The following is a 13,360-nucleotide window of genomic DNA, read 5'->3' as shown; positions in this document are numbered from 1 at the left end:
AAGAATTTATTAACGTTGATTTTTACATCGTATTTAAGAAGGAAATCTCTGTATACAATCACTGGCACTTAGGTTTTAGAGCATAATTAAAATTAAGCATAAATTTATATAATAAAACATTATATCTAGAGTATATAACAGCCCATCATAGGTTTTTATGTCTATGTAGTTATGTTTATATCTCCAAGACCATGTCCATAACATTGGGTATGCAAATATTGAGTCCTCGCTCATGTACTGTTTGGATCTCATATCCACATATTAAGGATGCTATGCGCCTTTTCTTCCTTTGGTCTTGACTTACCTCACTCAACATGATTCGCTCTAGCTTCATCGACTTCCCTGCAAATGCCATTATTTTATCTTGTCTATTGGCTATGTAGAATTCCATTGTATATATGTACCACATTTTTTGTATCCATTCATCTGCAGTAGGGCATCTGGGTTGTTTCCATCACTTGGTATTGTGAATAGTGCAGAGATGAACATAGCTGAGCAGGTAGGTGTTTTTATCATATCCTGGGTTATGATGTTCAGGATAGATGGCTAGAAGTGGTATGGCGGGATCATAGGGAAGGTCTATTTTCAATTAAGAAACCTCCAAACGGCTTTCCAGAGTGGTTGTACTAGTTTACATTCCCACCAGCAGTGCAGTAGAGTTCCTCTTTCTCCACAACCCCACTGTAAGGTTTGTCAAAGGAAACTCCACGCAGTTCAGAAGAAGAGGTTTTATTGCGTGAGGAAAGAGCAGACTCCTGCCACCCAAGATGGAGTCAGGGGAGCAAGAGGACTTAGGGCGGGAAGTGAGTGATTATATAGGGGAAGGGGTATAGACACAGCGGAGACGGATGTGATCTCAGAGGATGGGGAAATGCCTCAGTGGGGACCTTCCACTACCCCCAGGCATGCCAGTTGCCAGGGTTACAGGTGCTGGGCGGGGATTTCCAGGGTGCAGTGGGAGAGAGCCAAGGGAAGAAGTCATTTCTTCCAGTCGGACCTAAGACCCACCAGCATTTATCATTGTCTGAGTTCAGAATATTGGCCATTCTAATTGGAGTAAGATGGTATTTTAGAATTGTTTTTATTTGCGTTTCCTTTATGACCATGGATGATGAGCATTTTCTCATATGTTTTTCAGCCATTTTAACCGCTTCTTTTGAAAAGTCTCTTTAGTTCCCTTGCCCATTTAGTGATTGGTTTGTTGGGTTGTGGGGTGGGGGGTTAGTTTCTTGAGTTCCCTGTAGAGATACTGGATATTAAGCATTTGTCTGATGTATTATTGGTAAATATCTTTTCCCAGTTGGTTGGCTGTCTTTCTACTTTAGTAGCTATGCTTTTATCTGTACAGAAACTTTATTTTTAGGTAGTCCCATTTGTTGAGTCTCTCTCTACAATCTGCCAGTCCTAGGCCTAGGCTCAGGGGATGAGCACTGTCCTTGGGTTTTCTCAAGGCTAGAGCTCTATCACTTGAACTACAGCACCACTTCTGGGTTTTTTCTATGTATGTGGTATGGAGGAATCGAACCTGGGTCTTCATGCATGCTAGGCCAGACTCCCAGCCTCCATGATTTCTTTTGTTTGAAGATTATCCTGAAAGTTAATGTCTTCAAGAAATGACCAAAGGATAGGCCCTGGTGGCTCTTACCTATAATCCTAACTTCATAAGACAGCTGTGAAGATGGCAGTTTAAAGCTCTCTCAGGCAGACAAATCTGAGAGACTCCTGTCTCCCAACTACCTAGTAAAAGGCATGGGGCGGCAAGTGGTGGTAGTATACCAGCTGTGAATGAAAAGGCTGAGCAAGGGCCGGGAGAGTGCTTGCTAGTGGTAGAGTGCTTGTCTAGCATGCAGGAAGCCCTGGGTTTGATTCCTAGGTACCACATACACAGAAAAAGCTGGAAGTGGTGCTGTGGTTCAAGTGGTAGAGCACTAGCCTTGAGAAAGCCCATAGGACTGGCAAAAAAAAAGGCTGAGCAAGAGTTTGAGGCCTTGAGTTCAAGCCCCAGTGTTGGAACCAGTTAAGAACTGTTCTGTCCTGATAAACCAAGCTAGCACCTAGCAAAATGGAAAACGGATCCCTTCCTGTATCTTTGACTCAAGTGGCAGACTCATGGGGAAATAGTTCCCTAAGGAGCCTTGATTGCCTCCTGTTGACATCTTATGTTTAGGCTCCCCAGCTAATGTGTGGGTTTATGAGTGTCAGTCTCTGGCTGACAGTACTTGAGGGTCAGGAGCGGTAGAGTATTTGCCTAGCATGCACAAAATCCTGGGTTCGATTCCTTGGTACCACATACACAGAAAAAGCTGGAAGTGGTCCTGTGGCTCAAGTGGTAGAGCACTAGCCTTGAGAAAGCTCAAGGACAGTGCCCAAGACCTGAGGTCAAGCCCAGGATTGGCAAAAAAAAAAAAAAAAGTACTTGGATTATGGAAGAGATTTTTGTCTTCCTTCTAGAAGCAATCATTTGCTTTTCTCAAGTATTTTGGAATGTATAATCTGTGATTTCTCAGATTGCAATTTCATATATATAACCATTTCTAGTTATTAAGCATGAACTTCCTAAGCATAGCTTGACATCAGAACTAGCTTCTTCCTCTACAGTTGTTGACCACTTCTTTGTTTTCAAATATAAGATTTTTTTAAATACCTGTTTCTCTTATTTATTAAATTACATTGTCCTATAAAGATTGACTCTTTTTTTTTAACTTTTAACTACTGCAAAATCCTTTTGTTTAGAATTTTTATTCAGTTGAATTGCTTTTAACCATGTTTCTACTAACTATTCGTGTTCATTTTACACTCTTATTTTTACTACTTCTTTAACATTTAAAGTTATTCAGGAAAGCTCACAGTGATGATACACTGACTTTTTTATACTAATTGCTAATTCATCATAAAAATTTCCTGTTCTTTTGTAAGGCAAGTTTCTTCTAGTATTGCAGGTATAATCATGAAGTCACACTTATTCTCCTGTTGCTTGTTTTACTTTCCTAATGTCTGAAATACCTGTTTGAGTTCATCATGTGCTTTTGACTGTTAACCATTCTAACACCAAAATATTTCGAAGTGATACTAGACTTGCATCACTTTTAGATCTCATCTGTTTCATATTTGTTGTTGAGAATTAGTGCGCCTAGTTAGGGTGTGGTGGTGCACACCTATAATCCCAACACTCAGAGTCTGAGGCAGGATTAGGAATTCAATGCCAGACTAGGCACATTGAGAAACTTTAACTCAAAATAGAATTAGTGACATTGTAAACAGCCCTATTTTTATTTGGTCAGCTGTAGAGATTCGCATAAATTAAGGTCTCCTTTATTTGGCAAGTTAGATACCTCCTACCAGCCTATAAGAAAATTGGTATCTTTTTTATAATCTATCATCATGTATATTTCTGGATATAAATGTGGTGTTTATATACCAACAGTGGTCTTAATTCTGAAATTGTTGAACCAAGAATATACTTTGAAGGCATAACTAATAAAGGAAAGAAAGCTACTGGTTTAGAAAATAATAATAAAAAGAAACACATGAGTATTAAGTTGCCCTTCTATTCCTAAGAAAATCTTCCTATGTATACCTACCACATCTGGAGTGGAGTTTTAATGCTTTTCTATTTCACACACGGGAATCTGTGCTCCATGGTGCTTTCTAGTTTACTGAAGGCAATTCCAAAACTGTAAGGGTTGGGATTAGAGCTCAAAAGTAGATTGCTTGCCCAACATGCCCATGCCTGGGCACTATCCCTCCTACCAAAAGGAAAAAAATTAAAATACAGATCAAAGGTGTTTTGCTCACAAGGGTGCCACTGAGGTGGTTTGGCTCTGGGTCCTTGTACTGAGTGGCTTCCTTTGCCTCCTCATGGGCACCCTTTCCAGTCATCTGCATAACCTTTTCTGTCCTCTGATCATCTTGCATAGCTAGTATTGAGTGATTTCTAGGCTGGGAGTTTGGCCTAGTGGTAGAGTGCTTCTCTAGCATACACAAAGATCTAGGTTCGATTCCTCAGTACCACATACATAGAAAAAGCCAGAAGTGGTACTGTAGCTCAAGTGGTAGAGTTCAATTCTTGAGAAAGCCCAAGGACAATGTTCTTAAACTTGAACTTAGTTCAAGCCAGGACTGACAAAAAGAAAAAGAAAAAATTACAAAATGTGCATCCCTTGGTTGAATACATTACACCTAGCATTGTTTGCCGAGGGCTTACCCAGAGATTCAGATTTATAGCAAACATGGTATTACCATTAATTCAAACATATTGGCAGACTTGGTTCTATTTTTGCTTGTGGAGGACGTTTGTGCGTGCGTGTGTGTGTGTGTGTGTTTGGGGAGGGGTGTCATGGGCCTGAGTTCAAGCCCCAGGACAGCCAAAAAAAAAAGTTTGTTTGCTAAAAGGAAAAGTGAATGTCTGTGTTGTGATTTCTTGAGGAACGAGCATGCAGAGATGCTGAGGAAGCAAGCACTGCTGAATCTGAAAGCTCTAGCTTGGATGGGAGGGAAATTCCACACAGCGAGACCCACCATCTCCCCAGCTGCAGTTCTCCTTTCCCTAGTGATGAAGACCACAGTGAATATGAGGACTGTCTGGAAGAGGAGGAAGAGGACTGGCAGACATGTTCAGAAGAGGACAGCAACCCTGAAGAGGAGGAGGCCTGTGCTGAGATCAGGACTGTGGACTCTGAGGCTCAGGGAAAGAATTCCCCACAGAAGAGACAGATACATAACTTTAGCCATCTGGTATCAAAACAGGAATTACTAGAGCTATTTAAGCAGCTACACACTGGGAAGAAGGTGAAAGACGGTCAACTTACTGTCGGATTGGTAAGATGAAATACATTGCAAAGTGTGTACTACTAGAGGCCCTTATTTACCATCCTTTGGTCACCTCAGCAAGCAGTCAAACTCAAAGCACCATTAGGAACATTCTGGACTGGTTACAGTGGCTTATTCCTTACTACTTAGGCGGTGGAAGCTAGGAACAATTGTTCTTCAAGGCTAGCTCAGGCAAAAAGTTAGTATGATTCTCCCCCCACCACCCCCAATCAGTAAGCCAGATGTGGTGGTACACAGCTGTAATCCCAGCTACACAAAAGGTTGAAGGTAGAAAGCTTGTGGTCTGGGGCCAATTCTGGGCAAAAAAATAACTCAAGCAAATGAATGCTAGGGGTGTGGCTTACGTGGTAGAACACCTGCCTAGCAAGCCCAAGGTTCTAAATTCAAACTCTGATGAAACTCCTACCGACCAACCACCAGAAAAGCTGTAGCTCAAATGGTAAAGTGCTAGCCTTGAGTAACAAAGCTAAGTTCAGGTCCTGAGTTCAAACCCTATATCAGTACTCCCCTCCCCCCCAAAAAAAAAGCAAACTAGCAAAGAAGATGTTACCTTCTTGCTGTTTACTGGCATCAAGAGATGAGGCAGTGTGGGGAGTAGAGCCAATAAGGAACAAACTAACAAACTTCAAGGCTTCCATGGCTTATATACTTGTTTATGTAGAAATTCTCTGATCTTCCAGTGTAGTTCTGCCTTCCATGTCAGTTACCAAGAGATTAGAACAGGAGGGTTTTTGATGTTGTCTACACTTAGGTTTCAGTGTTCTGGGTGCCCTGTGATCTTGCCAACTTCCACAGCAGATGTTCATGATGCACAGTAGGACAATCCACAACTTTTTTTTTTTTTTTTTCCCCAGAGCAAAGGGAGTTCATTGCCAGCAGGGCTGACAAGGCCAGTTCTCTCAGGGGGAAGAATCCTACCATTTTTGTGAGGCAAACTGTAACAAATGATTCCATTGTCTAGCACTGCATGACAAGCAGGAGGAAGTAGACCACATCCTGATTATGCCTTCCTTAGTTTCAGAGGAAATTACACCACCTGTGTGGACATTTTCACACACAGGAGGAGGCAGCATGGCTCTGGACAGCCCACCTTAACTAAGGAAATGTCAAGCACATTTATTCTCCATCCAGGAGAATAAAACAATGGAGGAAAAGAAACCATGGCACATTTCATCTACCTGTTATTCAGTTACAAACCAAGTATTATTACTATTAACTCCCATCATTAAAAAAATCTTAAAATGACTGACACCAGTGACCCACACCTGTAATCCTAGCTTCTCAGGAGGCTGAGATCTGAAAATGATGGTTTGAAGCCAATCTGGGCAGCAAGTCCCTGAGACTCTTAGCTCCAATTAACCATCAAAAAACTGGATGGGGAGCTGTCGCTCAAGAGCAGTAGCCTTGAACACAAAAGCCCAGGAACAGTGCTCAGGCCATGAGTTCAAGCCCCAAAACCAATACACACAAGTATATTAACATTTTATTTTCGTGTACTACTAAGGGGTTGTGTCTGGAATCAAGCAGACTTGGGTCTAATTCCCAGTTCTGCAGGAGAACTTGTGATAAAGATTGTGGATGGTACTTTTAATTTTCCTCAGCTTTAAGGCTTCATTCTCTATATTGTCACTAAAAATTAATTTCCACCTGCATCAGAAAAGCTCTCTACAAGTTTCATTGATTTAGAAATAGCAGCCTTCCTTCACTCATCAGTGGGTATGCTAAATGAGGACATCCTCACCAAACGAGATCAGCAAATTCAGCATCTATTTCAAATCTTCCCAAGAACCAAACGTTTATGCTAAGGTCACCACCACAGATATACTGTCTGGGGCTTTCAGAACTGAACTACAGCTGTTTGGTAACTTCTGATTTTCTTCTAGGTGGGCTACCCTAATGTTGGTAAGAGTTCAACCATCAACACCATCATGGGCAACAAGAAAGTATCTGTGTCTGCCACGCCTGGTCACACAAAGCACTTCCAGGTATTTCTGTAGGTCTTGGCCCCTCATGCTGGTCCTCTTCTCCTTCCTCTGCCATATGCCCACCAGAAGCCTCTCACTTGCCTTTCAGACTCTCTATGTGGAACCTGGCCTCTGCTTATGTGACTGCCCAGGCCTGGTGATGCCATCCTTTGTGTCCACCAAGGCCGAGATGACATGCAACGGCATCCTCCCTATTGACCAGATGAGAGATCACATCCCACCTGTATCACTGATATCCTTTCTGTGTTGGAAACACTTGAGGTTTGTGTGTGTACTAGGATTCAACAGCATTTTAGTGAGTCATTATTGATAACTACTTTGGAGGCTTGAACTCAAGACCCTAAGTGCTGTCCCTGAGTTTTTCCTCAAGCCATAGCTCCACTCCAGGACTTTTGGTGCTTATTTGGAGGTAAGAGTATCATGTGCAGACTTTCCTGTCTGGGCTGACTTGGAACTCTGATTCCCAGATTTTAACCTCTGAGTAGCTAGGATTACGGTGTGAGCCACCAGCACCTGGCCAGCAGTGGTACTTTCCCAGTAAGGAATCTCACATTCTTGTGACCTGCATAAGCTTGAAATGAGATATAATCACAAGTTCTGAATTTGAATTGTCTCTTGAGCAATCTGTAAGTGAGAAAGCCCAGGCTTCACATTCTCTACCCTAAGTTGCAAACCTGGCTAATACTGCCACTAGGTACTGAGGCTTGAACTCAGGGCCTGGGATTGTCTCTTACCTTCTTTACTGAAGGCCTAGAACCCTACCACTCGAACCCCAGCTCCACTTCTGGCTTTTTGGTGATTAATTGGAGGTAAGTCTCATAGACTTTCCTGCCCCAGCTGGCTTTCAGCCCCAATCCTCAGAGCCCAGCCTTCCTACTGGCTAGAATTAGAGGGGTGAGCCACTGGCACCCAGCTGCCATTTGACTTTAGAGTGACACTGGAAAACTTGCTCGCCATTAAAATTCTAACTAGCACCTTTTGGTTGCTTGTGTACTTTTCCAGCATTTACTCAGTAATATTTAATGCTTCAAAAACAACCCATGAGGTAAGCATTGCTGTCATCCCCAATTTCTCATACTTGAGGAACCTGACACAGAAACCAAGTACATGACAGCTAGTAAATAAGTACATTAGGACTCTCAGCACCAGGACTCTTAGTTGAAGTGTTGCGGTAGTAGAACCTGTACATTCTAGATGAGGAAGTACTCAAGGTAGACCTGGTAAAGTTTTAGCAGCATCTAAGATTTTAGCCTGCTAGGAAGTAAACAGTCGTGCTGTGTATGCGTGTACTAATAGAAACTCTCAAACTGGCATCCTCGTCTGTTGGCTTAAGAGGAGGGTAAAACTCTAGAACTCACGTACCATTGACAAGATCCTAGTGGCTTATTGTCTACTCCCAGTACTGTAAGAATTGATTAGTAGGAATTAGTTTTCCAGAATAGGCAATTAATATATCACTAAAAGGGACTACTAAAAAACTGTTTAAAAGAATGTACTACTTCTACATGTAGCAGCTTGGGTAAATCGACCCAGGTTCGATTCCTCGGTATCACATACATAGAAAAAAGCTGGAAGTGGTGCAGAGGCTCAAGTGGTAGAGCTCTAGTCTTGAGAAAGCCCAAGGACAGTGCTCAGGCCCTGAGTTCAAGGCCCAGGACTGGCAAAAACAACAACAACCAAAAAAAGCCTATAAATTGGCTGAGAATGTGGCTTAGTAGTAGAATTCTTGCCTAGCATGCCAGAAACCCTGGGTTCAATTTCTCAGTACAACATAAACAGAAAAGGCCAGAAGTGGCACAGTGGCTTAAGTGGTGGAGTGCTAGCCTTGAGCAAAAAGAAGCTCAGGGACAGTGCCCAGATCCTGAGTTCAAGCTCCAGGACGAGCCAAAAAAAAACAAAAAACAGGCCAGGAGTAGAGTACTTGCCTAGCATGCACAAAGACCAGGGTTCGATTCCTCGGTACCACATACATAGAAAAAAGCCAGAAGTGGTGCTGAGGCTCAAGTGGTAGAGCTCTAGCCTTGAGAAAGTCCAAGGACAGTGCTCAAGCCCAGGACTGGCAAAAAAAAAAAAATCATTTAGAAGCCAGGTGCCAATGGCTTGTTTGTGCCTGTAATCCTTAACTACTCTGGAGGCTGAGATCTAGAAGATTGAGGTTTGAAGCTAGCCTAGGCAGAAAAGTCTGAGATACTCAATTACTAGTTAACAAGCAGAAAGCCAGGCTGGAGACATGGCTCAAGTTATAGAGTAATAGCCAAATGAGTAACCCGAGAGTGAGTGTGAGGTCTTGAGTTCAAACCCAGTTTAGTGGAGAATGGGGACACGTGATGACTGAATGACATGTTTAGTAGCCTGGATCAGATGTCATAGGGAAGTGGTGAGTCAGTTCAATAGAATGGATTCCTTGATGAGTTTACGTTTGCCAGAACATTCCAAGATATGTTTTAGAAGCTACCTATGGTATTCATATCATAAAGCCTAGAGAAGATGAAGATCCTCATCGACCGCCAACCTCGGAAGAACTACTGACAGCTTATGGATGTGAGTTACATGTTATTTTAAAACATGAAAAACAAATGTAGTTAATAGAATAATAAGTTTGGACTGGGGCTGAGAGTATGGCCTAGTGGTAGAGTGCTTGCCGAGCATGCATGAAGCCCTGGGTTCGATTCCTCAGTACCACACATACACAGAAACAGTCGGGAATGGTGCTGTGGCTCAAGTGGTAGAGTGCTAGCCTTGAGGAAGCCCAAGGACAGTGCCTCGGCCCTGAGTTCCCACAAGTGCCCCTCCCCCCAAAAAAATCAGTAAGCTTGGGGTGGGGGTGCCTTTAACCCCAGGGTAAACATGCTCTATACCCCTGAGCTATTTCATTTTATAATAATACAAATGCTATTTTCAAGCTGGAGTTGTGGCTCAGATAGTAAGGTACCTACCTAGCTACCTAGCAAGCATGAAGCCCTGAGTTCACATTCCACACCTCTAAAAAAACAAGAAAGAAAGATTATTTGGTTTATGCATGGAAATATTAAAACAAAGTAAATACTATTTTCACCCAGTGCTACTGATAAAATCTAAGAGAAAGGCCAGTTGTTTGTTTGGTTTAATTTTATTGGCATAATGAGGGTTACAGTCGCATTGTCAGGGAGTGGGTGTATTACTTCTTGCACATTGATGCCCCTTCTCATGTTTTGTTTACCTATCCCCACCCCCTCTGAATCATCTTGTTTTTCTCCCCTTCAGACTAGTTGGTTTTTGTTGATTACCTTTTTTGTGTTTGCTGGCCTTTTATATCTTGTGGAAATCACCTTTCTCTGTGCATTGATTTCTGTTGTAATGATAGAAAAGGGTTCTGTGGATTTGTTTGTTCTTTTGCAATACTGAGGTTTAAACCAGAGCCTTGTGGCAGGCTTTCACTGATTAACATCTCCAGCCCTAGATATTGATATCCTTTTTTTTTTTTTTTTTTTTAAATTGGTCATGGGTGTTGAGCTCGGGATCTAGGTGCTCTCTCTGAGTTCTTTTGCTCAGTGCTAGTCTCTCACTAGTGCTTTACCACTTGTGCCACAGCACCACTCCCAGCTTTTTCTGAGTAGTTTATAGGAGAAGAAAGTCTTATGGACTTTGATTCCTGGGCTGGCTTCAAACTGGGGTCCTCAGCCTCCTACTTAGCTAGGATTAGTTGCAAGTTAGTGGCACCCGGCAATGTTGATAATCTTAATAAACCTTTTTCTTCTGGTGTTTTATTCGGGAAGGCCTTCACCATTGCCTAATGATAAAATTGTCTTCCTATATTATTCAGTTATTTTAGCCTGAAGATTTTTAATCTACCTAAATTTACTTTTTGTGTGTGATGTGAATTAGGATTCTAAATAATTTCTTCTAAAATGAAGAGGATAGTAGGAGCTGAGTTTTTAACCCAACCTGTCTGTCAAGCCTATGTTTTGTGTATAGTCTGTTTTTAAACTTTTATTAGGCATAATTGACAAAAAAATTAACTGCATATATTTAAAAACAGACAATATGGTCACTATTGAGACTCTGTGAGACCCTCATTACAGCATGACCCCCTACCCCCCACACACACACCCTTACCTCTAAAACTGCCTGTTTCTGTGCCGGATCTGCAGCTAGGATACGCTACAGGCCACCACAGCCCTTCCCTCCTGGAGGCTTGGATGGTTGCAGCCATGTAGTGGAGTCTCTTCTTATTCACTTGGCTTACTCAACACAATCATGACAATTCACCTGTGTTGTATTTACCCATAGCTCATTGTAAAATCAGGTCCCTTACAATGGAAAATACATTCTTATTCTTATGCATATAATAAGCATTTAATTCAGTCAGTAGAACAAATGCTAGATACAAATCCTTTGGTTTTATCAGGCCAAAGTATAAAAAATTAAAGACATGTCACTAGAAGGATCCTGGCTTAGTCAGATCTTCAGAGCTAAGGTCAGTCAGGGCTTTGACCCATGATCCTCAGATCTTAGCCTCCTAAGTAGTCAAGAGTACAGGCATGACCCTCCAGCACCTGTCCTGTAATCTTCTGACTGTAGTTTTACACAGTTCATTTCTCCCACAGATATGCGAGGATTCATGACAGCTCATGGACAGCCAGACCAACCTCGGTCTGCACGCTATATCCTAAAGGATTATGTCAAAGTGAGTGGATCTTCTTTATTATTACTCTCTTAAATAAGCAAGTTTTCTTTTCCTGAATCTGTGTTCTTAGGTAATAACAACCTGCCAAGTTCTAAGGAGATTGTTTTTATTGAGATGGGAATTGGTCTTAAGTCAGTGTGGTCAGCATTGTGAAGAAGAGACGGATAGAATGCTAAGAAAGATAAATATCTTTGTATATATAAACTATAACTGGGATTGGTCTCAAGTCAATGTGGTCAGCGTCATGAAGAAGAGACAGAATGTTAAGAAAGATAAACATCTCTAAACACCTGTAATTGCAAAATTTCTTATTTATGCATTTGATTATTCTGTCTCCTATAGCCTTTCCCTTTTTTACATTTTAAATATATTACCACAATTTTCTTACAATATAGCTGTTTATAAGCCTTTCTTTCCAGGATTACTATTATTAATAATAATAATAGCAGCAGCAAGTCACTGGGGGTATAGTCATATGGTAGAACATGCTTAGCCTGTATAGGCCTTGGGTTCTGTCTATAAAAATCCCAAATAAAATAAAATAACAGTTCTAAGAGGTTGGTATTGTTATTTTACAAATGACAGTCTCTGCTATTTTGGGTTTCCTCATGAATAAAATGGAGAGTCACAATACCTAGCTTATGAAATTATGGGAAATTCATGTACACATGGCTCTATGTTTATGTATAGTAACACCAAGCTCATTATTTACACATAACAAACCCCTAAGAGTTGTTCTATCGAGGTTAGGTCTTTCCAAATATCAGCTTTATAGTTTCCTCAGAGTCACATGAGGGTGCTTGGAACATAACAGTCAAAGTAAACAGCCATTATTGACTTGATTTCAGTTCAGAAAAACAGTAGTGCGCACTATTCTTATAGAAAGTCATTTATTCATTTACGGCTATGGGAAATGCAAGGATAAGTTTACATTACAGCTCCAGTGGCTCACATTTCTCATCTGAGTTATGAAGGAGGCTTAGATGGTGAGAATAGAGGCTCAAAGTCAGCCTATGCAAATAAATCCAAGATACTCAGTTAACCAACAGAAGTCTGAAAAATGGAGCTGTGGCTCAAATAGTAGAGTGCCAGCTTTAGATGAAAGGGCCAGCTGAGCACTGGTGGCTCATGCCTATAATGCTAGCTACTCAGGAGGTTGCAATCTAAAGATCGAGGTTCAAAGCCAGCCCAGGCCCAGAAGTCTATGAGACTCTTATCTATTTCCAGTTAACCACCAGAAAACTAGAAATGGCACTGTGACTCAAGTGGTAGAGTGGTAGCCTTGAGCTGAAGAGCTCAGGGACAGCGCTCAGGCCCAGAACTCAAGCCCCATGACTGACAGTAAAAGAACGGGGAGGGGGAGAATTAGAGTGGAGCCAAGCAAGAGCCCAAAGACCTGATTTCAATGAGCACTGGTATCAGAACAACAGCAATAACAAAAACAAATCTAGACAGTCCTTTTGGGACAGCATCTTACTACATAGCCCAGGCTGACCTTAGGATCTTGCCTTATGTGCCTGAATGACAGCATGCATCCCCACTCTTAGCCTTCTTAGGACTATTTTGATTTCAGAATTCTAGCTTAGGGCTGGAATGTCTCAGTGGTAGAGTGCTCGCCTAACATGCATGAAGCCCTGGGTTCCATTCCTCAGTACCACACACATAGAAAAAGCCAAAGTGGCACTGTGGCTTAAGTGGTAGGGTGCTAGCCTTGAGCAAAAGAAACCCAGAGACAGTGCTGAGGGCAAGCCCCAGGACTGACCAAAAAGAAACAGTCTAGCTTAATATGTCCAGTAGTATAGTCATAACTACCAAAAGTGTAATCACTGAAGTACACTGAAGAACAGCAGAAATGCAAAGTAAAAGGAGCCCAAAAAAG

General features: G+C 41.8%; 1 protein-coding gene across 1 annotated transcript in view; it reads left to right on the top strand.

Moving 5' to 3' along the window:
• Window positions 1-13,360, top strand: part of Lsg1 (large 60S subunit nuclear export GTPase 1) — a 29,775-nt gene that overhangs the window by 13,517 nt on the left and 2,898 nt on the right. The window contains exons 8-12 of the mRNA XM_090344082.1: window positions 4,426-4,818; window positions 6,714-6,815; window positions 6,904-7,047; window positions 9,233-9,356; window positions 11,402-11,481. Of these exons, the coding sequence (XP_090200208.1) occupies window positions 4,426-4,818; window positions 6,714-6,815; window positions 6,904-7,047; window positions 9,233-9,356; window positions 11,402-11,481 (843 nt within the window). The remainder of the gene's footprint in view (window positions 1-4,425; window positions 4,819-6,713; window positions 6,816-6,903; window positions 7,048-9,232; window positions 9,357-11,401; window positions 11,482-13,360) is intronic.

The sequence above is a fragment of the Megascapheus bottae genome, chromosome 1, assembly GCF_031878675.1.
Source record: "Megascapheus bottae isolate mThoBot1 chromosome 1, mThoBot2.hap1, whole genome shotgun sequence".
NCBI lineage: Eukaryota > Metazoa > Chordata > Mammalia > Rodentia > Geomyidae > Megascapheus > Megascapheus bottae.
This window is presented reverse-complemented; position numbering and strand designations above follow the sequence as displayed.